Source organism: Plectrocnemia conspersa, unplaced genomic scaffold (genome assembly GCF_051122295.1).
Source record: "Plectrocnemia conspersa isolate PC_06_02 unplaced genomic scaffold, ASM5112229v1 ptg000010l, whole genome shotgun sequence".
Lineage (NCBI taxonomy): Eukaryota > Metazoa > Arthropoda > Insecta > Trichoptera > Polycentropodidae > Plectrocnemia > Plectrocnemia conspersa.
In genome coordinates, this window is record NW_028277174.1 from 17,397,897 (window position 1) to 17,425,896 (window position 28,000).

At 29.7% G+C, this 28,000-nt stretch overlaps 4 protein-coding genes and 1 long non-coding RNA gene across 7 annotated transcripts; 2 read left to right on the top strand and 3 right to left on the bottom strand.

The window, feature by feature from the left end:
* Window positions 1-4,318: 4,318 nt before the first annotated feature.
* LOC148230788 (uncharacterized) lies at window positions 4,319-5,402 on the bottom strand. Of its 2 annotated transcripts, none has more exons than XM_088194120.1 (4): window positions 5,325-5,402; window positions 4,844-5,237; window positions 4,631-4,777; window positions 4,319-4,555 (listed from the first exon to the last, which is right to left on the bottom strand). In XM_088194120.1, the coding sequence occupies exons 2-4, from the start codon at window positions 5,214-5,216 to the stop codon at window positions 4,482-4,484; spliced, it is 594 nt and encodes a 197-aa protein (XP_088050246.1). In that variant the 5' UTR covers window positions 5,217-5,237; window positions 5,325-5,402; the 3' UTR covers window positions 4,319-4,481. The 2 variants fall into 2 exon arrangements, with proteins under 2 accessions (XP_088050246.1, XP_088050247.1); XM_088194121.1 differs by having other exon boundaries at window positions 4,646-4,777; window positions 5,325-5,398.
* A 1,314-nt stretch (window positions 5,403-6,716) lies between these two features.
* Polr3D (RNA polymerase III subunit C53) lies at window positions 6,717-9,964 on the top strand. 2 transcript variants are annotated; one of them, XM_088194150.1, is made up of 8 exons: window positions 6,718-7,035; window positions 7,111-7,232; window positions 7,327-7,439; window positions 8,621-8,741; window positions 8,898-8,984; window positions 9,216-9,328; window positions 9,409-9,492; window positions 9,559-9,964. In XM_088194150.1, the coding sequence occupies exons 1-8, from the start codon at window positions 6,827-6,829 to the stop codon at window positions 9,826-9,828; spliced, it is 1,119 nt and encodes a 372-aa protein (XP_088050276.1). In that variant the 5' UTR covers window positions 6,718-6,826; the 3' UTR covers window positions 9,829-9,964. The 2 variants fall into 2 exon arrangements, with proteins under 2 accessions (XP_088050277.1, XP_088050276.1); XM_088194151.1 differs by lacking the exon at window positions 8,898-8,984 and having other exon boundaries at window positions 6,717-7,035.
* Window positions 9,965-11,445: 1,481 nt separating this feature from the next.
* Window positions 11,446-12,275, bottom strand: mRpS26 (mitochondrial ribosomal protein S26). Its single transcript, XM_088193984.1, has 2 exons — window positions 11,701-12,275; window positions 11,446-11,639 (listed from the first exon to the last, which is right to left on the bottom strand). Exons 1-2 carry the CDS (start codon window positions 12,184-12,186, stop codon window positions 11,493-11,495), a joined length of 633 nt encoding a protein of 210 aa, XP_088050110.1. The 5' UTR covers window positions 12,187-12,275; the 3' UTR covers window positions 11,446-11,492.
* Window positions 12,276-14,305: 2,030 nt separating this feature from the next.
* LOC148230791 (uncharacterized) lies at window positions 14,306-22,369 on the top strand. The gene is made up of 3 exons (XR_015811049.1): window positions 14,306-14,403; window positions 20,441-20,490; window positions 20,558-22,369. It is a non-coding gene; the product is annotated as an uncharacterized LOC148230791 (long non-coding RNA).
* Window positions 14,896-27,371, bottom strand: Tps1 (Trehalose-6-phosphate synthase 1). The gene is made up of 9 exons (XM_088194977.1): window positions 27,066-27,371; window positions 18,472-18,628; window positions 18,124-18,393; window positions 17,057-18,060; window positions 16,802-16,991; window positions 16,204-16,341; window positions 15,935-16,121; window positions 15,768-15,874; window positions 14,896-15,416 (listed from the first exon to the last, which is right to left on the bottom strand). Exons 1-9 carry the CDS (start codon window positions 27,200-27,202, stop codon window positions 15,159-15,161), a joined length of 2,448 nt encoding a protein of 815 aa, XP_088051103.1. The 5' UTR covers window positions 27,203-27,371; the 3' UTR covers window positions 14,896-15,158.
* Between the last annotated feature and the right edge of the window lie 629 nt (window positions 27,372-28,000).

Sequence of the window (28,000 nt, forward strand, 5' to 3'; positions counted from 1 at the left end):
ATTATTATATAACATATTCTCAAAGTATTTCTGTTTTCATGGCTTACTTAAAACTCGAAAATGAAGCAATATGATTTTTTAAGATGTTCTGCTACGAATTTCTAAGTTAAAGCCATTTTTTTAATATACTTTAAAATAGATAAATACATAGATATTTATTCAAATTACAATACATGTAATAGTTATAGGTTTCCATAATTTTCATTATTCTTTCATTGATATTTTTTCGGAACGTAATTTAAATAATTATTTAAGTGTCTAGAATAAATGGATTTTAGAATGAACCATACTTGTTTCAATAAATGTAAAAGTTGATTAAGTAAATTTCTCAAATCAAAGTTGATGCTAGTCGCAGAACGTTATTTTACTTTATCGACCATTTATCCAATTAAATTCCTAACTTTCCTACATCCAAGTGGATTATCACAGTAAAAAACTAACCCTTAATATCGATTGCCTATAGTGCTACAGAGAAATTTAAATATACAAAAACTATGCAAAATGATGTACGTATGATAAAACGTACTTAATATTATATCACGCATCTCATAACAGTCCAATCCATAAAAGCAACGCAACAAGCTACAATTAAATAGATTAATTATAATACTCGAGCTTAAGACATTTTCATTGCAGTGAACATTCCAAGATCATTATCTATATCGACGTAAAGATTTACGATTATATACAAGACCGCATCCAAAGTGAAGGAACTAGGAAATTGAGTCTTTAATGCAACAATTTCATTACCGATGAGCATTGTTTCATTACCGATGCGTTTCCTCGACATACAATGAAACGGAACGAAACGCTAAGTACCGAAGCAGTTCCGAGTGTTGTTCGTGAAATTGCACTAGAAACCTATCGGCCTACCGCAACGGTCGAAATCAGAAACAAAAATAAGAAGCACGTCATATCATTATGTGCACGCGTGTTTCTTTTTACGGTAAATCGAAGAGCGAATTTAAACCAAATAATAAAATAATCGTCATTGCACCAAAGTGCTTTTCGACTCTAAAAGAAGTGATTGTTCGTTTCGATGAGAACAATCGGACATTAGCGCAATGGTCCGGAGGCTGGGAGAAAAACGTTTCTTCAAAAAATATCTGTATCAAGTTCGTCGCTGAGAAAAGTGAGACATAATTAATACGTCAGTTTTCGCGAAAGTAAAAGTGTATATTTTTCAGTGAAAGCGATCGTTTTCGATGGTTCGTACTTTTTGAGTTCGCTCTCAGTTTTATGCTAGGTGCACCGATTAACTTAATTTTGAATAAATTTCATCCTAAGGTAAAGGAAAATAGTTTACGCTGCGATTATTAGACTCGAAAATTTGGAAGACAGTTTCAACTCATATTTATTAAGTGGATATTCTAAAATTTTCTATATCGGTGTATGTATGAAAATGTTGGTACATGAGAGTAAAAGAAAAAAACGCGATTGACATTAGAGATATTATGATTTTGGCATTGAAAATGAGCCACAAGATTTACTTACAACCCCATTCTTAAAATGTAATGCTTTTACTAAAAACATAACAGAAATAAACGTAACACCGAAATTGTAAATCATAACAAAAAATATATATTTCTCTTATGACTCTATTATACTAATTCTGGCTTTATAAACAACCTGAAATAATTTTAAATTGTCTCGGCAAAACAATAAATTAAGATAGAAAACAAATTCAACATCAGTGAATAAATTTGCAGGATGTACTAGTTTGTCTATGATTAACGTTTCAACACCAAACGACTACCATATAAATATCAACAACCAGTTAGATATTATATTAAATGTTGTATTACAATGAACGAATTTGAAATGTTATTTTCATTCCTCTTGTGGTGAAATTTAGCATAATAATAATTAATCAAATCATACGTTAAATTTTCCAACCACTACTTTATTTTAATTTATAAAATTCACAAAAATATCACTATACGAACAATTAAACGTTTTAATTTTATTAAATACAATATGTAAAATATTCATAATAGCTTAGGGCTGCGGGGGTAATTTAATTTTGACATTTTAAACCTAAAAATCGAAGAAAAGGGTAGAAGGCCATCTATTATCACCGATAAATTCATTAAAAAAATAGAAATTTTTAGGCGCTTTAAGAAAATTTTAATGAGTTTCTAGAATTGCTCTTTATGAAACAATTACCCAAAGTTCAAACTATCGTAAACTAAGAGCGCATTGGTTGCCAATAAAATAACAGGCACGAGATTGATATTTTCTATGAGCTTAAGAAGCTCATTGTTAGTGTCGAGTTCATCAATTAAACCACTCTTCTGTTCACAATAAAAGGAATACATTTATGCTATTAAATCATAAAAATCCAATTTGGTTTGTGATAAAGCGTTTAAACCGCCTAAGAAAAATGGCGTTCTTTTTTTTAAAATAGGACACCATCGTAGAAAATACTTTAAGCGGATTAAATTACAAAGTATCAATAAATCAGAGAGGATTTAATCGCCTTGAGAAAGTATAATGTATGCATTCGGGATTGCCCGCGAAACAGCCGTTCCTAATCTGCAGCAATTTGTATCAAAAACTTGGTCGTCGCGCCGAAAATATGTAGACAACCAAATTTTCATGGGAGGGAGCCATAAGAACTCACCTGAGAATACTTCAACTTTCACTTCGGAGTTCAAGGCATCCGAATTTTGAGAGCTCTCCAACCTGAACTTCAATCAAGAGGAGGTTGACTTAACTTCAGGCCATCGAAGTTGCTTCTTTCTTCGCATCCACTGGTCCAGCTCCACATCCGTAGTCCAGAAAACCAATTTAGAAACGCCTGCAGCCTAATGAAAAACATTTATTAATTGTTGCACAACAAATTAGATAATATACTTTGTCTTAAAAATAAACATCCCTATCTCCAAGGTTAGGACAAGAGACTTTTTCTATACCAAATATATACAATCTACCTCGATTTTAATTAATTCATCTGTGAGATTAGGAAAATCTAGGAACACCTAATCTGTGATGATCGATCAGAATTATGGTTATACAATTATCGCTAGTCCCAGACACGATAGAAATTGAAATTCATATGGGATTCGAACCCAGGTCTTTCGAATATTAGTCACCACTGATCTTTAGTGTTGGTAAAAATGTATTATAATGAATTAAAACTAAAACACTTTAGCAATATTTCTTGGACTTTGTAATTAATTAATGATTTTAATGGATCTATTTTTTAATAGTTTGATTGTGAAACTCATTGAAACTTCGATAAGCGTAAGCTAGTTCGGTGATGCATGTTTGCCATTCTAGCAAGTGTACGAGTTCACTAGAAAGTTCTGAAACACACTCTTTTCAGGCACTTGTAGCAGGCAGTGCATAAATGGCTGCGAATTCAACCAGGATTTTTTTCCTAAGCCTTTGAACCATATATTGAGTGTCATAGAGACGACATAAAAAAGTATATCCTTTTCCATTACAAAAATTACAAGGTAAAATATTTAAATTTGACTCACAATAGTATTTTTGATTCAGATAGACAGTCGACATATAATACATACTTACTATTGGTGTGTATTCGTTGTTTTCAATTTTAAGCAGCGCAGCAAGACATTTTTCATCTATACTATTTAAAAGCGGTTGACTTTCATAATAAGGCGATTCTTTCCAATGTAAGGGGATATTTACAGTTGTTTTTTGTTCAATAAAATAACATTAAGCAAAAATAATTTTGTCACAAAGATATTATTATCATAACTTTGAATTTATATACCGGCAAATAAATCATCTTTAAAACTTTTGCCTGAATTATTAGTGTAATTATTTTATTATGCGGTGAATAACTCATCAACTTTTTACATTAATTGCCTCTTTTCTTAAGAAAGTGCAACAATATTTTGGAAAGTGCAGCAAAATGTTTTCCAATACCTAATATTTATTTTTATAATAATATTATTTGGAAATAAACAATAATCATAAATACATTTTGCAACTATAAGAAAACGTTTTGTATCATGAATTTAATTGAACTGGTTGAAGTTATTATTGTTTTTATGAAAAAATTGATAGTGGACATCAGAAGACAATATTCAAGAAAGTTTAAGCTTAGTTTATCATAATTTTGTTTTTAAAATATCTAGAAAGAAACATACTGTTATGAATACCTATACATATCCTTCTTAAATGTCTATTTTTGGTGTCATAAAGAAAAGACAGTGAGAAACTCTCACGGTTAATACAAGTCATGGAAAATACAACAATCCCGCAAAGACATCAAAGGTATAAAACAATCCAATTAGTAACATACCACAAGGTTTGAGATGAGATGAATTGTATAGAATAGAACAGATAAGATTAAATCTAAATGTTTAGGATTTATTCAGTAATCAAATATAATTACACGAAAAACATATCGAATTAAAATAATTAAAAAGCTTAAACATGTTCGAAAGAATAAAAATAATGACTAATATAAATATTCATATCACAAATTGGTTAGTAAAAAAGCTGAACTAAAACGGGAGAGACGTATCTAAGTCGCTAAATTCGGCATTGTCAAGTTCTGAATAGTCATCTTCGAGTAGTTCTGTAAAATAATATTACAATAAATAAATGTTTATAATAGTAAGTAATTAATGGATTATGTGATTATTAAATATACCATTTAGAGATTGACCTGTTATTTCCGGTACTAACATCGAAGGCTCTTCCATAGATTCAGGACGCAGATAGTTGTTTGTAGGTAGACCGAGTACAATATTGTCCAGTTGTTTATCGGAAAACATGAATTCATCATCATCTTCGTCTTCTATAAATTGGATTATTTTAAAATTTTATAACATCAAATATAAATTGAATAAAAATATAAATATACCGTAAAACATAGGTTTACGGTTGAATTCTATATTGGTATTGTCTTCTGGTTCTTTCTTCTTCATCGGCACGACGTCATCTTCGTATACTTTCAGTGAACTTTTCATGTTCTGTAGAGGTTTTCTGTTTGTGTCGTTGCTTTTAGGGCAAAACATTTGAAGAGATGCTCCCTCATTTTGCAAGAACGTTTTCTTTTTTAAATCGATCTGATTATGAGTCGAGAAATTTTTGTTTAGTTTTGCCGGGGTAATGCCCTTGGAAATCATTCCCATTTTGCCAACGTTTGGATTTTCATCGCTTAGAATTGTTGGTAACTTTCTATGTCCAGTTTCTTGCAAATGACTCCCAAATATATTGAACACGGTGTCAGCCATTGTTATATATTTGGAGTTTAACTATCGCCAAAATGTACATAAAATGAGCAATTTTTTAATATGGAGCTATATTAACAGAAATAATGAAGATATTATGAGTTTTCTTACCTATTTTATGTTGAAATCGGACAAGAGGCGCGAATGTCGTTACAACGGTCGTTAGTGTTGCCGCTTTAAAAAAAGTGTATGGAAATGATTTTATGTAAAACAATAAAAGATGAAATAAAATAGTAAATTAATTTTATTGTATAACTACATTTAGTGATGAAAAATAATTAAAAATTAGGCATATAATATTTTTTACACATTATAATTCATTCTTTTTTTATTTATTAATAAAATTGTTAGAAAGATCAATTTCTAGAGAAATTAGTTTTATCAAGTAATATAATATTAGGTAATCAGAAATATTTACTTTAATTGCAACAATAATTAACAAATTAAAATTGTGTGTGCAGTTTTTTTGAATTTGCAATAAAATAGTATTAATTTATGTACATACGTAAATAAATTAATATATGATATATTTATAGCACCACCCTATTGTCCTGTAAAACTGTAGTGGTATAACATATCATTTGAAGAGTATCTGACATATAACAGAACAAATCAAGATTACAACTCTAAAGCGTCGCAATAACTTTGAATAACAAAATGCACTAAAGTTTTACCCAAAGTTTGTGAGGTGCTTACCCCGCTAAGTGACATTTTAATTAAGGAAACAACGTATTGATCTTTTAAGCAAAACACTCTTCAGCGTTTGAAACATAAACTCACTAAAATCGAAAAAAAATAAGTTCATAACCACTGCAGTAGAATTATGCGAACTCTCTTTTGGGATGCACAAGAGATTATTTTGAATCAATACATACTCTAAAAAAACTTTGTCACTAATATGACATACGCAGCTTTTTTCGAGAATCATTTCAAACTGCAATGAAAACAACTTAGACATATAAATACAAATGTTTGCTTAATTGCTCTTTGAGTATTTGAAATATTCGTCTTACTCATCAGATCTCACTCTAGTGATTTTCACACTTTAAGAAAGCCCAAAAAAGTGATGAGCAGGCGGTACACGTAAGCGGCACACACAGTAACTATATTATTACTACAAGTATCCATGCACTGAAATCCATAAACCATAGGGGAATCAGATTTTTGTATGAATCAGTATGAATCACTACATAGGGGAATCAGATTTTTAAGTATATTTCTGAATTTATATGCTTAGTCGAGCTAATATCACCGTTACTTTTAATAAATCTAAATATTACCTGAAAAAAACCTTATTTTTATAAAGCTAATAGTAAATTAAATGTTTTGAAGAAAGTATGTACTAGAATTTTCTTAAAAATTATGCTTAATAATTTTTTTTATAATTTGTATATTTTATTAATATAAACTTTGATTCGTAAAAATATTTAATTTACTTTGAAATTACAATTTTATCGAGATATTAATTTTAAATAAAATTATATGACAATAAAAGTCATGGTCGAAAATGATACTTTTAAGACCAACTAAGAACTATCAAGTGGCTGACAGCTTCAACGTCACTGTTTGGTTATGTCCCATGTTTAGTCGGCGTGTAGTTTTATTTTTATAGAATGAATTCCTCGAACAATGAATTATCGAGGTCTGATAACATTGCTTCGGAGGTCAAAATTAAAAGCGAGCCTGGCATGACGCCACCGGTGAGGCTCGCCTCTTTTAAACAAACGAGAGATCTCATGCTAAATAACTGTAATAACATCAAACAATTGCCAAAAAAGGTGTTCACGCCCAATTTAAATGTCACTAGGAATAAAAGCAAGGGGTGAATGAGCACATGTATTTAATTATAATATAATTAAACCTGTGTTATGAAATTCACGTTTTCTTTGTATTATAGACCTATCATAAACGATAATAAAGATCGTCGAAAAAATGACAGATCGAACGGGCGCGATCGAACTAGACAACATCATAACAAAGGCTCAAATATTGTCAAGGCTGGTGGAGTCTTTTCAGAAGGTAAATTTACTTTTCTTGTTATACGTTTATCTATATTTTAAAATAATAGTATGTAATCTTATGTTAATATTATATATCAAAATTCAATTTTTAGGTATTGCTGCCGCTGCAAATAATAGAAGGTACTCGTCAAGGGAAAATTATTCCTCTAGAGAACCGTCAAATGGCTTAGAAAAACCAGTTTTCAAAGCAAGAAATCCAAGAAAGGTAAAAATTATTACATAACAATTTAAATAAAATGTTTTGTAGTATAATACTGACTTAAGCGTATCTTTTTGATGTAATTAATAGTTGAGTAAATTTAAAATTTATATACAGTGTTATCATTATTATGATCATATACACACTATTAAAATGTTTTATTTTGTTAAAGTGAAATATTTTATTATGAAAGATAATGAGTCTACTTTATTTTGTACTTTTTTTTTGCCACAAAGATAAAATAACTCAATTTATATGCAGGTTGATAAAACAAAAATGTTCTCTTAAAAAAATTTTAGTTTTGTGATCTGACTTGGGAGCTAAAAACAAGGTCATCAAATATGGACATCTGATGTGTATGTTGTATATACTTTATTTTGTTTAAAATTGACAATAATTAATGTCAGATGTAAGTTTTGTAATTATTAGATCAATACTGGTCGTTTAGATCGCTATTGGTTGGTACTATGTCTCTTTGAATCATCTCTGTCATAGTAATGTGTCATGAAGTCACTGATCGTTTCCTAGCTGTTCTCTAGTGACTATCTGGTTCTCAACCGATTCCAAGGTTCAAAGTTGGAATGTTGTTCAGCTGCCAAGACCTGACTCCGAAAGTGTCAATCCAATTGTGAAATTTGAATTCATTTTTTGGTGTTATCTGGTTTATATATAGACAAAATCTCTGCCATTGCGAGAGTGAAAGAAAATTCTTCCCTTGTCCCTGCATTTCTTAAACCAATAGAAGCGATGAGGATGTAAATTGAATTTGCACCAAATTTTACTTATTAAAACTTGTTAACAAATGTAATGGAGTGCTTCGTGGATTATCAGTGGAAGGGCATCTTCCACAAAAACCACAACAGTGAAGTCAGCAACGCTTTTAGCGCTTTCTATACTTAAAAAATTATGTATTGTAATTTATCACTATCAATAATTAAATGGTAATTTAAAAGCGTATGTGTTGAAGATGAAGAAGTTTGCTTATTTTTTGAAAAACAAAATAACTGATTTAGCTAGATCTAAAAACAGGACATAAATAATGGATGAATCAAGAAATGATCGGTATTGGTAAACTGTAAAGTACATTAGTTATGATAAAAAAGAAAACGTGATGTGTATATCTCAATCCAATGTAACTTATGGCAAATTTAAAAGGTTATTCTAACACTTAATAAATGTTCTTTTAGTTTGATAAAGAATTCGAAGATTTGCAAATAAAAGAATCGTTAAGTGATGATGAAGAGGATTCGGAATCACCGATAGATAACCACTTCTTGCCCATCAGACTACCTCTAAACGTCGAGGGAGGTAATTATATTTTATTATTCTTACATAATTATTTGTACTTAAAGTAGTGTATTGAATAAATCATCATAAGTATATGAATAAAGACTGGGTTTTTACAAATATCACAAGAATGCAATAAAATGTATGCTCTTTTAAACACAATGAATTAACTTCTAGGTCTATTTTACAAGCTCGATGATAGCGTTAAACCTTCGATTAAAATGGAACCCGTAGTTAAGTCTGAGCCTCCAGATGATAACATGAGTAAGATTGTGTTATATAAATATACGCATACATACCTATATTCAACGCATTCTTGATATTTCTGAAGTAACTAGATTTACTGTCAGTCTTTGAGGGTGCTATAAGATGCTGAGATAATCTCAAACATGATTTTATTATTTAATATGTAAATTTTATTATACGTATGCTTTTAATTATTGTATGTGATTCATTGTATATATATATATATTTTAAACATTGATTTTATTTTAGTATTAACTGAAGAACGCAAACCAGTTTTATGTGCACTGAAATCAAAGCCAATAAATTTAAATGAGACTTTCAACTTTTTTCAAAATCCTAAAACTTCGCTTATAATGGTACAGGTTAGTATGCATTTTGTGTATATATATTAGTTTATTTGAAAAAATAAAATATCGGTCAATTTATTTGCTTCATTTTATAGTTCCCAGATAGCTTACCAGGAAGAGGTCCTGATATAGACCCTCGTGATCAGAAGGGCAAGACTGAAGAAGTTGAGACTGAACGCGTCAGTATTATAAATAATATATATTTACCTGAGATTATTATAATTAAATATTACAATCATTTTCAGGCGGAAAATATATGTAAATTTGATCATTTAGAAGAGGGTCAAATAGGCAAAATTTTAATTTACAAATCTGGCAAGATCAAAATGAAAATAGGGGAAACTTTCTATGATCTAGCTTTGGGTTCGCAAACGTGCTTTAGACAAGACGTCATGTCCATATCCTCTAATACTGAAGAACGCACAGGAAGAATGATCAATCTAGGCAGTGTTCATAGTAAAGTAATGGCTATACCAGATTGGGAACAAATTATCCAAAAGCCTGACAGCTCATAGCATTACATAAGTAATCGCATCTAACTCATAAATTTAATATTCTTATATAATATGTTGTTATATTTATTTGTTTATAAATGAAATGTAAAACTGCGCATACATTATTATTAAAGTTTATAAAAATTTCATATTTAAAGTGTGTATTTTACTGATGGCCAATATTGGAGCCTGTTGTTTATATTTATTGTGATTTAATATATAGTTATTAAAAGTGTCTTAAATAGGTTGCTGTGTCATTCTTTGTGACCACTAGTGTACTTGAGGGTATTTGTTTGTACATAACTAAAGAATTATAGAGCTTACGACACAACACAAGTAGGGATTGCATAATACTGGGATTTTCAATACCGGTGTTACCGAGTAAACAATAATAATGTCAATACCGGTATTGACATTATTATTATTATTTTAATTAATTGGTAATAAAAAACCGAAAAAATAATCCGAGTATTGCTCGCATGTTTTACCATATTTGTTGATTAGCAAAACCGAAGCATTCAAATAACCCGGCAAATTATTGTTTTCATATATTAATAATATCATTATCCCTTTTAATGTTTACAATGTTTACATCCTGTAGGGATAATTATGTTTTTTAGATTTTTTTCCTTGATTTTGAATTACTATATTTAGTAATGTTTAGTATCTTGAAATGTTGTTTAGTCAGTTATCTGATAGATATCCATTCATTGAAAGTCAAACTGCTTTATTGCTAAGATTATGCATCCGAGGAAGCGATTTTTTGTGGCCTGCGGACCTCTTGTTTAACCTACCTGTTTTATATAGCTAGACCACCCTTAGAAAAATATCTTCTATGCGCGTCTGCATAAGATACACAACCTCCAAGATGTAAGGACGTCATTGTTTTGCTGTTTGCTTCAATTATTTGATTACAAACAATAAACATAAAATTCAGTGCCATGTTTGCATGAAAATTATGGCAGTGCCTAAAGAGTACAACGTGAAACGACACTACACTACATTACAGTAAAAAAATATTTATTTATAACGGAGATGCAAGAAGTGCAATTATTGTAGAATATAAGAAGAAACTGATGCAGCAAACTACATTTTTCAAGAAAGTTACCGCTACAGTAAGGTCCAGCCTTGTTGCTTTGTACAGAATAGTTTTAGAGCTAGCGAAAGCAAAAAGAAACTTTTTAGTAATGGTGTAATAGTGAAGAAATGTGCGATAGAAATGGCGAAACAATTAGGCTATCTCAAATTATAAGTGGCATTATTTCATCAGACGGATAACTCACATGTGTGAATACATTTCTACAAAGTTGTGTGATGAAATATCAAAATACGAATATTTTTCAGTGTCTTGATAAAAGTACTTGTCAAACTGATCAGTCAACTTTTAATTTTTGTTCGAACTATTAAACAGGATTTTACTATCAATGAAGAACTTCAGCCGATGGGACTACTAAAGGCGTTGATATTTTTGAAGAAGTTCAAAACTCCGTTATGAGGCTTAAAGGAATCGACAAATATTCATGTATCTTAACTGATAGAGCCAAAGTCATGAGTGGGCTAGAAATTGGCTTTCTTTATAATTAATTTCTCATTGGGAATATTTTTTAAAAAAATATTAAAAGAAATAAAATAAAAATAATCAACTATTATACTTTATTTTATACAAATTTTATTCTACATTTTAATTATTTTTTTTCACTATCCTTATCGTCAAATTCACTGATCTTATTTCCATCTAGCTCAAGGGCATAATTATAGTTGACAGGATTGTCCAAACAACACAATATAGCTTCATCTAGGTCCTCTCTTTTGATGAATGTTTTGCTTTGTTCCTAAAATGAAAAATATTTTATTCATGAACTAAATCAAATCACATATTAACTATATACTAACGGCAATAGTATTGATCTTTTGTTGAGCAGCTAATGAAATATTTTCAAGTTTCTTCTTCATATATTCTTTATGCCTTTCTATCTTTCCCAATTTAACTTCGAACTTGTTTTTCAGATAAATTTCTCTTTCTTGCGCGATCTCCTTGTTCCACATTTCATTAGCATGGATGGACTCGGCCCACTGCCGTTCTTCTTCTACTATATTCTTCTCTGAGCCGATGTGATCCAATGACAATTTCGACCCTTGAAAATCTTGGTGGAAGAAATTTCGAACGGCTCTTACTTGAGTGTGGTAATTATCGTGAAGTCTCTTAAGTTCTTTAACTTCTATCGGATCGACTACGGGTCTGGGAGCAACCCGGAACATTTTCGACTTGGCCATTGGCAGCCAACGAGGCTTACGTTTCCATCGAACTGGTTGCTGCAATTTAAAAGCAGCTACCACCTCTGATCCCAACCCGAAACCCAATATTCTCGACAACGACATAACCGTAACCGACCGGCCCACGAGCTGTCAAATGTTAACGTAGAAAAAATTTGGCCATAACAACGTAATTGTTTTTCATGTTGCGTATAAGTGCAGTTCTTTTCGCAAGAGTATTATAGCAAATTAAAAAATCAAGAATATGTAAAACGTAAAAATGTATATTCGATTTACTTTCACATTTTGAAATTTAAACTATTTTGGCAAACGGATGGTGACGGGTGGCACTTAGACACAGATTGAGCCGCTACAGCAGTATTTATTTTAAATAATGTAGTGGTTTACATGTTAGAATATGAATGTGAGCGGTGAATCAGGCATCACTGCCATTGTCTAAACGTCGAAGTCTATCAAAATAATGTGCCACCGGCCCGTCAGTGTTACCGGAATGCCGCCAAGTTTTATCCATGTTATAATAATTACATATTTAAATAGTCTCCCACACTATATATCACCATTTACAGATTTTTGTGATAATTATGGTTATATTATTGTTTCGAATCCATATACATTTTTAGCTATAAAAATATATTTTATTAAATTTAGCCAACGATATTTTTATAAAAGGAATGCATAACAACCTTAATTATTCACTTAATGTCCAGACAAAATATGATTTATTATGGATAAATAAATTTTGAGTAAAATTCTTCAACAAATGTATGAAATAAAACAAAATTTAATGAAAAATATATTTTGAGCAAACTCATTTATGGTTTAACACATTTTTCATCTATTTGACTTTACATACTTTTTATGTTTATTGTATATTTGTTTTCATATAAAGTGTTGTTAAGACATATATCTATCCATTTACATGCAAATATGTTTTTGGATACCATAACTATTTTTTGACAAGAACCGAACGTTTTCACATCTGCGCCACTTCATGTTTTGAAACAAAAAATACAAGAACTTTTAAGGTACTTCAAAAGCATAATTCACATCTATTTTAAGATCAGCGTAAAATAATAGTAAAGAATGGATGATTTTCAGCCTTAATAACTTAGGGTTGTAAAATTCAGACAGAACTTGTACGTTATATTTTCAACATTCATAGCATTTTGGATATAAAAATTTATATTTAATTTATAAAATGTAAAATAATTCAATCCTTATATTTTTCATTACAAATCTCTTGTCGAAAAAAAAATTTTTGGCTAATTTTCACATTTAAAATTCTAAGCAATACTGCTTTAACTAAGGTTAACAGACTAAAAATATAAATAAAAAAACACTAAAAATAAAACGACTATCTTGGATTTTTTGGTCAAGGAGGACAAAAAAGGACAAATTGTTACGGGGGTTAAATAAAAACAAAAAGTCACTATTTTTAGAGAACAAATTAGAAAAAATTCCTACAGGAGTTCAAAAAAAATCATTTTGGATATTTTAGCTCAAGAAGGACAAAAGACAACATTTTTGAGAAGGACAATCCACCTTAAAGGTAGATGTCTGATCATCTTACTGTAACAAAAAAAAATTTTCTGTTAAAAAAATTAATTACTACCTACTTGCAATTAAAGTATGAAAAGCTTGCTAAGATATTGCAAGCTTTAAAAAAACATTTATTTTTGAAGAAATAATGCATTAAAAAAGACATGAATGATATTGAAAGTAGAAAAAATTAAGTATTCTTTTTTTGTTTTATAAAAATGTGATTCCATTTGAGAAAACTTTCTCTTGCTAAATTAAATTAAATAAGTTATAGTTCAGTGTAATTCCTACCTATTATTTAATGAATCACAACAACACTAAAATAAAAAAATGTGTACAATATACACACGTGTATGATTATCTTATTAATTTAATATTGATATTTAAAATTAATTTTGGTTTGATATTTATGTATTGTTTGAAGTTAAATAAAGTTGTGAATATATATTTTATATAGTATTATATATGTTTGTTACATATAGTATTATATATGTTTGTTACATCCAAAAATCCTTACAGCTTAAGGTTTGCCGTAATGTTTAAGATTAAGCATACAGTAATAGATAAATCAAGTTAAATTATATGTAAAACTAAGACTTGTTAGAGCCTTGTTCAATATTACCTTACAGAAACCACATAAAAAATAGTTTTATTTGCTAGCAACATTACCATGCTGTCAATTATTGAGAGTTATGAAGTAGTAATAATATATAAAATAGGTGTATTTTTCTAGTCAGTAAAGAGTAATTTGTGAGAAAACTAGAAATACATTTTGAGTGGCAGGTATTTTAAAAAATTTGGAAATATTTATTTTATTTTATTTATATACATATATTATTTTAATTTTATATAATAATACCAAATAATACGGCTTAAAATGTAAAATGCTTATGTGAATCGTGAGATGAGTACAACTGTGCTATATTGCGCTTTATTGCAATTGTAGTGTAAAATAAACGTTTTTATATTTTGTATTTTATAAATTTATTAGCACTGAAAATATTTTTTTACAAAATTTAATGTAGAAACACATAAGGCACGATAACTACAACATATACTAATTTCATAATAGGAACTATCTATTTCATGATACCTAAATAGTATACAGCAATTTTTTAATTTATAAATATTTTTGTTTTGATTCTTTGGTATTTATTATGTTTTTATCTCATAAAATTGTTATGTAAACTAACTTTATTATTAATTTACAATAATAGAAATAATTAAAATTAATTTATTAATAATATTCTAATTATATAAATATATAAAACTAAGGAATGTTGAATTAAGAATTTAATTTTCAGATTATTGTATATAAAAAAATTGTATCCAAAAGCAAAAGTAGCAGTTTTACATTAATTAAATTTATCCAGACTAGATTATTATAACAAGCAATTATCAAGAATATATGCATATATGCATACATATTATACTACATGCATATATATTAATGTAATATACATGTAATCTTTGGAGTATATAAATTGCAATAATTTCATGTTAAGCTTGTATTGAAATATACATATATCGTAAAAATCTCAGTTAGATGCATCATCTGAACCTTCACTGCTAAGATTGTTTTTAATATCAAACGACATGTGCATCTTTACAACGTCACGTTTACGTGCATTTTTATATGTCAACGAGTTTGTTCTGGGCTTACGTTTGCTAAAGTGTCTCTCTACCCATTTTAGCATTGCCAGAACCGAATCTGTAGACGGAAGACGTCGTTCTGCTGAAGTTTTTATGATGTGCGATGATACAACGCGGAAGGTTGCAGCCATACCTTTCAATGCCTTAAAAATAAAACATGAATTTAATTTCAACATATCATTCTATACATTTTGAGATGATTATAAATAATCGCCGTACTTTTTTCTATTTTTTATAACATATATTACATTATCTTCCAACGCGACCCATGCTAATCAATCTTCAATCAATAATCTTATTGATTTAATTATTATTATCGATTATTGATGTGATTGACTTTATTACCCTTTCTAAAGGTATGCAGTACAGTTTTAATACGTTAAGCGGTAGCAGCTATGTGATGCAGGTGAAAATTTCATGCAACGATGGAAATATATATACATATATATAAAATGAGCATATCTGAAATTTAATTAATTATGCTATATCTTTACCTGCATAGCATCTTCATCTGTGTTATCGTCACCAGCATAAATTATTTTTATTCTTTCACTCCAATCCACTCCGAAGGCAGTTCTTAAAATGTATATTGAAGCCCGACCTTAAATTCAACACAACATATTAGATATAAATTACTTAATAAATAAAATAAAATATATACCTTTATTCCATTGAACCGGTGGCTTGGCTTCAATGGCGCAATGAGCAGGAGCAGCTCTAAAACCAGCTTTGAGAATCAATGATTTAGCCTGTTCCACTAATGCATCCCTTAAAAATGCAGGAGTTTCTCTGTAGTGGAAAGTTAGAAGCGCTCCTTTGTTTTCAACCCATGCTCCATCTCTACAGACCTATTTATAAAATATTAAATTAACTATACTTATAATAAACTAAGTACACATTCATTCACATTGAAATATATAATATAATAACCTGTTCTTGTAAATTCTTTAACAGTTCACCGACTTTATCTTCAAACTCCATCGGCATTGGATGGACGAATTTACTTCCATCTGGATGCAATATTTCTAATCCGTGGCTGCCAGCATATGTAATACCCTCAATTCCAACCTAAAAATAAAAAATAATAATATCTATATTCGCCTATACGTATATGGATGTTAGTTCAATGCTTAATTCATTTACATAATCAGACCCCATTATTTATAAAGTGAAATATCTATATCAAAATCGCTTTGTGAAAGTAATTCACTTTCACCAGTGAAAAATATGAAAACTTTTGAACTTTATGCGTTACTACTAATATTTTTTTTGAAAAAACAATGTTTAAATATTTTATTTTATAAAAAAAACACTTTAAAATAAAAATATTTTATAATCAAACACATCTGCAATAAAAAATAGAATGAAATAATTTACTTAAGTTTTAAACCAATAATTATTCACTCGCGATTAACTTCACAGGCTACACACACATTTCGGTAATTAATAATTATTTCATATTTTTTGATGGGAACAATGTTAGTTTTATATAAAAGATAATGGATATTAAATTACATTAAAAACTGACCATTTGCTTGACATTATCAACATTTCTTCCAGAAATAATAGAAATGTATACATCAGATAAATTCGAAAGCCTCTGTAAAACGTTTTTGGTTTCGATAGGTAGAGTTGCTAGGTCTGGATGTGGTGCTATCGGAGCCAATGTTCCATCGTAGTCCAAAAGCAGAGCTAGTTTATGAGTGTGTCCGAGATATCTGTTATTATAAAATAAGTTATAATATAATAATGCTAAATATAACACATAATCTAATACACATACTTAGAAAGATAATCATCGAAGTCGTCCATCGTAACTGGATGCATAGTAGTAGCACCAATTTCATCTCTTTCTTCTTCGAGCGAATCCATTGCTTTCAAGAAGCTCTTCATCCAGTGATTCACATCGTGATCTCTTTCACGGCGTCTCAAATGGTTCATACGAAGTGTGCGTTCGTCTTCTGGCATTGTTAAAGCTCTATGGATCACTTCAGCTGCGTCATCAATTTCATATGGGTTACAGATGAGCGCTTCGTGCATTGTCTCTCCAGCACCGGCAAACGGTGAAACGATCAGAACGCCAGGAGACGAATTGATTTGACATGCCACAAATTCCTTTGCTACCAAATTCATTCCGTCTCTCAATGGAGTTACTAAAGCTACAAAAGCATCTCTGTAAAACGAAGCAAGCTCCGCTTGTCCTACGCATCCGTATATGTACCTAATCGGTGACCAATTCGGCGTTGTGAATTGTCCGTTGATTCGTCCGACGAGTTGATCCATCTCTTCTTTTAATTCTTGGTATTCTTTTACATCTGTGCGCGATGGAACAGATATTTGCAAAAGTGTGATCTTCTCTTTGTGCTCCGGATGCTTTTCTAATAACAATTCGAAAGCTTTCAATCTGTTGACTAAACCTTTCGTATAATCTAAACGATCAACGCCTAGAATTATTTTCTGGTTTTTGGGTAATAGAGTCGGAGCGCTTTCTGCTAGTTCTACGAATCTATCAAACGGGATTCCAATAGGCAATGGTCGGACTCGTACGGTTCTGCCTCCCAATTCAACGAGTAAATTCTTACGATCGACACGACATCCGAGATTTCTTTGGCAGCAATCGATGAAGTTCAAGCAATAGTCTTGTATATGAAAGCCGACCATGTCACAGCCGAGTATTCCTTGCAAGACCTCATCCGACCATGGGAACAACCTGAATATATCCCACGGTGGAAACGGAATGTGCAAGAAGAAACCGAGTTTACACGGTATATTGTTTTCTTCAGCTTTCTATAAAATACAATATAAATTATGATTATTATATAAGCAAAGATAAATGATTAAAATATTAACCTCTCTTATCCAATTCGCAGCCAACATTAAGTGATAATCGTGAACCCACACAATTGGCGTTAAATCATCTTTCTTATCATTTTTTAGCATGAATAAGGCTTCCAAAGTCCTTTGAGCAAAGTTCTTATTGATTTCAACATAAGCTCTCCAATTGTCGGCGATGAATGTAGCTCTGTCTGGCATTGAGTGAAACAAAGGCCAAAATGTACCATTACAGCATCCGTTATAGTACATGTCAAACATTTTCTTGTCTGCGCTTACACAGACAACCTAAAATTATAAGTAAGATATATGATTAAATAATATTTAGATGTGATGTTTTAACTTTTAAGATAAAGATATATTTACTTTGCTCGATAATAGACCAGCTGTTGGAGTTTGATCCTTCGGGTCAGATTCCGGAATCCTTTCGTTGGGATTGTCCAAATGTATACCTGGCCATCCTACCCAAATTCCATTACCGTTTATGACTACTGGAGCTACTGCTGTTACCAGTCCACCAGCACTGAAATCATATTGCATAAGCGTTACGGTCATTGATTATAATTGCATATTTTTTTGCAGTCAACTTTGACAAATGACGTCAATCATATATTATTGTTCTACAATTGGATGATTTTATTTAGAGGGCGTTATATTTATTTGCATCATTGATAATGGAAGATTTTTATCTTTCCATTCCTATTTTAAATTGAATAGGTTTAAAATTACATTGTTTAGTGTTCTATTGAAAGATTTGTGTTTAAAAACATTGGTTGTTTTATTGCATATAATGACATCGTATTGGAATTTGATATTGACAATAAAGATAAGCTATTAAATAGGACATGAAAGAGATATGAGTGGATTTGTGTGTGTGTAATAAACAAATATAGAGTGAAATAATGTGAATATCTCATACATTTTTTCACAATAATTTGTGATTCAACCTTTTCTAGAAATGATAAAACATTTCTAGTGCGATTGAATTAGTAACTAATTTTTTTAATTTATAGTGATAAAAGATCCAATAGTACAAACACCGAACATTAACGTTACAGCAGCTAAAGCAATTGAAAGCAATCCTAGTTTGTGACAAGATAATTAGCTTTTAACAAAGTCGCCAATAAAATGAGTATTTTGAGTATTTTGCAATAGGATTTGAATTTGTGTATACTATTCAACTTATTAGCCACTTGAATCCAAAAGTTGCACTCATATTAATGAAAAATAAATGATCTTAATTATTCACTAGTACGGTTACTAGCAATGAGTGACTATTTTGATGCTAGTTAATTTTAACTAATTTTTAAAAAGCAATTTCTTATGTACAATCCTTGATTAAAATATAAATTAAAATAACAATAAACAGAGGTGTTCATGTAGCAATAATTAAGAATTGTCCCTATCTATTTAAAAGCTATCATCTTCAAATAATTTGGTACTTCAGCAATGATGAATTAGAGTGAAGGTCAAGATTCACTTGTGAAATTGTTTCAATCACTGGAGAATCTGACATATGATCCAATAATTGAACTGTGACGATAGTCGTTGCTAACTCGAGCATTATGTGTAATATAGTTGTTGCTAAGTATTCAATTTATATTTATTTGCATATAGAGACAGTGTCTCATTTATGCTTTGTAATAATATATACGTATATTTAAATTTAATTTTATAATGTATATGTATCTAGAGCTGGTAGAAATAGTATGACAAAATTAATTAAACTTGGCATAATAGCCATGTGTGCCATTTTAAGTTACTAAAGGAGAATTAATTGTAGAGCTAAAGGGCAAGCAGCAAAACTAACATGCTTATTAATTTAGGAGGCATTTTGCAGTGGTAAAGTGGGCTAATGTGTGAATTAATAACTAAGAACACTGTGGATCAAATTCCGGCATAACGAAACGTAATTATAAATTTAATGCTCGGCTCATATTAAAGTTTTGGCGCAAAACACATTAGCTTAATTACAATAAGTAGCTAATTTCGTTGCATTAAAGTAAAAATATTTTATTTTAAAATAAAAATAAGGTTTACTCAGTTATTATTTAACATGTTTAAAATACATGTATATTCTCAGGAAACCATTATAAAAATATCTTTAAAACATTAATTTAAGAAGGGTCTGCTTGCTATTAAATTTGTTCAGAATATTTTTTGTATTTCTGCTTGCGCATTGATGGCGCCAATATTTACATGTTTAATAATAATATAATTAATTTACTATCGATATTAAACTTAAATATGTTAATAATAAATTAATTAAATTTAATATCGATAGTAAATATTATTTTTATACATTTATTGTTAATCTTCCGTTGCAACATGACAGGGGTTAGTCAAATGCAATACTACGGGGTGAACACAATCAACAACTAATATGTAAGTAGTGAGACACCAGATGTAAATCAGTGTAGTCTATTGTATTAATTATCATTTATTATTACAGCTCACATAATCATTTGATGTCACTATGCAAGGCCCAGCTAGATATTCATCCGTGAGATTAAAAAAATCTAAGAAAACCTAATCTCTGGTGATGGATCAGAATTTTAATTATATAATAATTACAAACTCCGACTTACCAGAAACAATAGAAAAAGCAAAAATACTTGGATTCTAATGGATAAAATCCAGCTCTTTCAGGTATTAGTCACCGATTTATACTACTGTTATTTCGTATCAGTTAGATAGATTAGAAACACTTTTTATAAAATATGCAAATATTACAGCAATATATACATATTTATAATTTCATTAATACTTTTCAAATTTAATTATCTATTATGAATCAATCATATTTTTTAAAGGTATTAAATTAAAAATACTTAATAATTAATTTATGCTACTTTAATGTATCTACTCTCTATAGTCTATACCGTATAAGTAATATAATACGATCTCAAACGTACACATATGTTTAGGCTTTCTGGGTAAATGATACATATAGCATAATAATTACTTATGAAATGCTATTTTAATCTTTTGGTATTAATTGTTTTGGCATTATACATTCAAAACTTGAACTAGAGAAACGATTTGTACAAATTATATCGTTTAAAATATTACTAATTTTATAAAATTTATTGTTGCTAAATTTTATAGTTACACTGTGAATATATAGTTATGTCAATTTGCGATATTACTACTATATAGAAAATAAATGCTGCAATACCATATAATATTAGTCACTATAGATAAGGTTTTTTTTCTGAAACTTCTGGGATAAAACAATATGATTTTATGAGTGGCTTGTAATAAAGTATGACGTTGTAATATATATTAAAAAACGTTTAATATTTACCCAATGCGAGTAATCAAAGTTAGTAGACACTTATACTATGCAAACAAATAACGGAAATTGTCAAAATGATGAATATTCATGTTTGCATTTGTATTATCATTGCCTATATTGATATGGAAGACTGTAACAATATTTGCACATGGTCGCTAATTGATGCAATAACACTGTATTATAATAATATAATATTATTTATTATGAAGTTCACATTAAAATATATTCTTGTATAATTTAAGTAAATCTTCTAGGTAAATACAGATTAGTTATAATTAAGTGTAAACTATTCGAATTTTATTAAAAAAATATTGTAATATTAGTTTAAGTTAAAACTTTAATAAACGATTATTGTGCAAAAATAAATAAAACTTATTTAAAGTTACCGCGAAATTATACTACTAAAATTTCGATCTTAGTTGCATACTTAAATATTAATAATTTCCTGGAAGATCGTACGGCTCAGATATTCTCATTCGTGCTATAGGCTTCAATATATAACAATCGCTTATATATATTATATTGTACATCGTCGGCTTAGTTCAAACCTCGCGTATCTCACTTTCTCATTAATATTCCGCTCATCTTAATACGCATTATAATTCATTGAAAAGTTAAGTTAGATTGTGAAATTAATATATAAGTGAAATATAATGTGCATTGAAATATATGTGAGAGAAATTAAAATTTTTAACAACCTTGAATAGTACGTAAAAGTAACAAAAGATACTTGTGGTCGAATCTCATATAAGCACTAGTATTTTAAACTTGTATCGTATCTGGAATAATTATATTATTTTAATTTCGATCGATCATCACAGATTGGGTTTTCCTAGATGTTTCTAAGCTCACAGAGGAATAATTAAAATCAAATTAAACTCGGTAGTGCATCTATTGAATGAAAGCTGTAATAATTGCTTATAATAAAATACATATGTATGTCACTAATATACAGACTAATTTCAACTTGGTGTTTCACTATTTAATAGTTGTTGTTATGCATTGTGCAAATAAATATAAAAATATTTAAATTTGACTGGAACCGTTAGAGATAGGGTAATAATCGAGATTATGGCGCAATCAGATAACACAAGAACTGAAGCCCAGAGACCATGGACCACGAAGAATTAACGCAAGTTGCGTGCTAATAATAGTTCGAAGTTAGATCACCCTTTATTAACCTTTGGCCGTATGAGACTTATTGCGGTATTATTCCGCGGTGCCCGTCCGCAGTGGTACAGCGGAGGGTTATGGTACAATTTTGTACGGTAGACCTCGTTGTCATGGTCACGAATGATATTTAAAAAAAAGCAAATATTTAATTCATTTTTTTATTTATTAAATAAATTATACTTTCAATATTATGTTTTGTAAGTATCTATGACTATATTAAGCACTTGATTACTTTGTTTTTTTGCTGAGGCTAGAAATAATGATTATCCTCCCCCTGAAGAGTATTTTGTCATGGTCACAAATTATATCTAACTGTGAGTATCGTAACGCTTTGATGTAAATTCGCTAAAATCGATATTAATATTGCTGACACTTTGATCAATACAGCAAAGAAACATCTACCAGCTCGTTTTCAACCCTCACCGATCGACCCTGAGAGTACTGATATCCGGCCCTCTTACAACGTGAGCTTTGCAGTCACAACACGATGAGGTACAACTGAGCAAACTATTCCTCCCTGATTTTTGACGAAACTTATTAGATCAGAGAGGACGCAGTCAATCCTTGGTGTCAACGCACATAGTACGACATCGGCACCGTGAGAGGCCGTTTAAACCATCAGTCTACCTCTACTTCCTCTTCGAGTTAATAGCCTCATTGCTATCCACCTGAGTGCTAAAAGAAACGATCGGTAATAGCGGTTATACATTTTTTATCGTCGGCTCGTCGTTATGCAGAGCGCTTATTAAACAATAAATATCATGACAACTAGGTTTTGAATAGTGTCTCACTTTCGGTCAATTTGTTAGTAGCACATTCGCATTGCTGAACAAAACATACTGTACAAAATTATAACTTCCACCTTATAGAAACTATTTTAAAAACTTATTTTTTTAAGCTAGTTAGATAATTTCAATTCTGATTTATAGCTTTCACGCCTATTAGGTTTGGTTACCAATATTCTAATTCAGTAGCGGATACAGAAAAATTGTCAAGGGTCGACCACTTAAATAAATAAAAATATAATTTACGATAATTTTTATTTACTTACAATTACAAATTAGTGGCGAAACTTTTTATGACAATCTTTACTAATAATAAAAATTTTGAGTCCATTAATAAACCCTGGAAAATCTGGCCCTTTTAAATTTTTAACTGAAAAATAATATTTGCTATTAACTTTGTTTACATCATGTGTGCAATTCATGATTAAAACGTAACAAATGCACGTCCCACGAATCACGCGCACGAGGTTGTCACGTGTTCGAATGCACACAAACACACAGCGCATGCATTGTTTGAAAATGTTTTACAGCTTTACATATGAGTTATGGTCGTAAAAATTACGTTTTCTACGTTTTCCGCCCACGTTCGGCTGCGAAAACTCAGCTGTGATGTCCCAAAGCGGCGATATGTTGACATTGAATTTGATTATGTATTGCACAACCTATGATAATTAAGCGGAAAGTTACGTACCTCGGAAACACGATAGTAACTTTCCGTTATACGTAAACATATATGAATAAACAAACATACATACATGGAATAATCTAGACAAATGTACGATAATGTTTCAATTGGATAATTGTCTATGATACTTAGCGAGGGACGGATTAATCCCTATGTTAAAGAAGCGAATTTTGAGAGAGAGAAAAGTACCCATTTGATTTCATGAATGGAATTGTTACTTGGAAATAGTGAAATTAACATTATAAATGAATACTTCATATGAAAAGGGACATTCATTCAAATGTAAGGATACTAATTAATTCCGATATCAAAAAGGCATTTCACAAATTTGAGAGAGAAATATATATTGAGACTTGAGAATATTTTTTTTTTTACTTTATTATGATACTATATTTTACTTTATTTTAATTTAAAAGTGACAAGTCTAGAAAAAATATTTACCAAATAAACACTATAAATACAGTTTCCATATAATATACAGAAATTGGTCTATACAAGTTTGTGCTAAAAATTGTTATACTTATCCGGTGCCGGATATATTTGAAAAGTATACTTAATATATATTTTTTAAAGAAAATGCAATTTACGATATTAAATAGTGATTAAAAAATCTTTATTAATTTACCATATTTACCTTGATGTTTATTTGAGAGTCGTCATATTAACATATGTATCTACACTAGTGCGCAATAGTGTTATAAAAATTAAAGATGCGTATTAAAAATATGAGAAAAATACTAATAGATGGCAGTACGTAGTACACATATAAAAACACTGATTTACAATAAGATACTAAAGTTATACACTCATACATCGATATACGCGATATATACCTTCCAGGAAATATTGCATAAATTGAGGCATAACGAAAATGAAAAAAATATTAAGCGAAATGCGAGAACTCAATAAGCAACTCAGGACACACTGCATGGGCAGTGTGAGAGGTTTCAGATGTAGGTCAAGTGAAAAATCTAGGAGTAAGCAGTTTCTTCACATGCATTGTTTTAGAATATTTAAAAAAATAACTGGGTAAATGTAAAACCGTTAAACGAGTATTGCATACATCAAGGAAGAGATGTAATATAAAATATATTTTTATTAATGCTAACTGAGAGATGGTGGAATATTCATTATTTTACTTGAGAATAGTTTGAAACTATTCTCAAGTGTATGCAATAGATTCTATTGCATACACTTAAGAATACTTATCTTTGATATATGTATATGAAAACAATCTGAATAAAATAATTGATATATTTACTTAGTAGCGGCAATTAATTCAATATGTTTAACTTTATATTTTTACAGAGTTACCATTATATGTCAATATAAATGTAATCGACTTATAAAATAATATATAGAGAATATTAATGTGTTTAATATACTTAAAACTATATTAAAATTTTAGAAATAAATATATATATATATATTTGTAACATAGTGATCGATAAGAAATTTAATTGTAATTACTAAGGGTAAATAATAAATATACATATTAGTAAAAAGCTGCAAAATCTTGAATAGGTTACTTTATATACTAGCACGAAAGACCAGTGAGTAATACGTAAGAGATCTGAGTTTAAATTCCTTATAGACCCTAGTGTTTTTCTAAATTTCTATCGTGTCTGAAAGATTAATGATCATTATATGAATAAAATTCCGATCGATCACTATATATTAGATTTTCCACTTATGAATAATAAAAGTAAAATCGGGTTAGGTTTTGCATAGTGATTATAGTAATTGCTTATAATAAATAAAATTATGTCTCTGTTTAACATACTTTGATTTTAGTATGGTGTCTCGTTACTTAGTAGTTGAATGTGTTTTCCCGCTATAACGCATTGGGCTAGCGCCAATTTTGCAACGGGCTTACATTTAATAAATAAATATTTTTCAGAGTTGCTATTATATGATATAGCACTATACATTAAATATACTTATAAAATTAGAGCAATTGATTAATTCCTATGTCAACTGGGCTAAGGTTTAGAGTCTAAATTATAGAAGGAAAAAAATATTTACAATATGTTAGGTGCTATATTTAATTAAATGGATATACACTGAAGCACCAAACACACAATGCATGAAGTCTCATTAGCTAAAATGATCTAAATATTTTTTTTTAATAGGCATGAGTTATATATAATACACATTTTTAGTAAAAATTGTGTATTACATATACACATAGTAATTTTTATGTACATATATATGTAAATATATTTTCCATATACAGATTTTCTCCAAAGATAAAGTTTTGATGCAATAAAAAATAAAACTAAAGAAAGTTATCTTGTAAGACTTTTTGATGTAGATAGCATTAAGGTTTATTTGATATCAGTAGTAGACCTTACAATTTTGTAGTCTTAAGTTATTTTTTTAAAATAATTTGGGTTAAGGTTATTTTAAATAAAATTCTAATGAATCTAACTTAACAAACAAGTTCAATAAATATTAACGCGTTTATACTAACACTGAAGCAAAACAATGGGTTATTGTTAATTATAACTAAAGAATAATATTCAGTTAATTAGATCTTCACTTATGGGTTTTCTTTGATTGGATCTTGCTGTTATATAAAAATCACTGTGGTTAATGAATTAAATAATATCTGATAAAGAAATAAAACAATATGAAAATATAATACATTTAAAAGTATATGTATAAGAATACGAAAGTCATTCTATTTTCTTTGTGTATTTATAGTTTGAGACATGCATGACAATTTTAGATTATATTAAACATCTGTATGTTCTATATGTATGTTCCTTTTATAAAATGATGATTAAAAGATGCCTTATAATATTAAAAAAATACAAGGTCAAGTCGATATGTTCCAATGTGTTTTATTATAGATTTTATATGTATTGTTAACTACTTCTAAGTGTTTCTGGAAATTTCAGTCACACGTTTTCTATATATTTATACAAGTTATATTCCGATTTTGGCTTATGTCCAATGCTCATTTAAGTCAAGATCATTGCTTTTATTTACTATTGTTTTGAAAGTTAGGACTCACCTTGCTTGTCTCTCCAGGTTTCCGGTCTTATCGTTCCTTTTGAGGACGAACGGCAGCCTGTTGGAGACGACGATCATACTGCCCTTGCATGCTGTCTTGTTGTCTGTCTGTATCTTGAAGACTGGGGTCTTCTGCATCTTGTATCACTGTTGTTTCTCTTTTATTTAGAAATTATCGCCTTTCACCACTTTTCAACAGTCATCCGGCCGGCAAATCCGCAGCGTTTGTCGCGCGAACCTAGACTGGTACCACGGATACGAACTGATGATGATTAGGTCGATTTGAGTCGGTGCAGCGATAGCTACTGACTGAGTCAGAGGCGAGCCGATTGCTTTTATGGACCTCTGCGGGCTATTGACGTAGCATGGGACTTGGGTGTCGAGGTTCCAGAACTCGCTGAGGCAAAGTTCAAAAACGCATTTTGACCCTATGTCCGACTACCATAGGTTATCTGGATGCTGATTTAAATGTAAACAGATCGCCAGTGATGGTATATGGTGAAAAAATACTATTAACTACTATTTTAATTAGTTAAAAAAATGTATTTATAGTCTATAATATTATCTTTAATGATCATATGACGGAGATTAACTGATATCTAGAACGGAAAACAAAGAGAAGATTAGTTGTATTGCATAATAAGATTTAAAAATCGTATGATATAGAACCCGGAAGAAATTTTATAATATATATTTATGTTCATGATTTTGATCGAATATATAATATAATATCTATATGACTAGGTGTAGTAGTTATCGCCGGTTAAATTTGACTATGAAGATAAATCATATTATTTGTATACAAATTATTTTTGTGAATATTTGTTTACCTACATGTGAAGTTAAGGAAATAAAATATATTAAAAAAAAACCATACATTACATAAAATATATAACAAAAAATAACACTAGTGTTTATGTTGTTCTGCCCTTAATG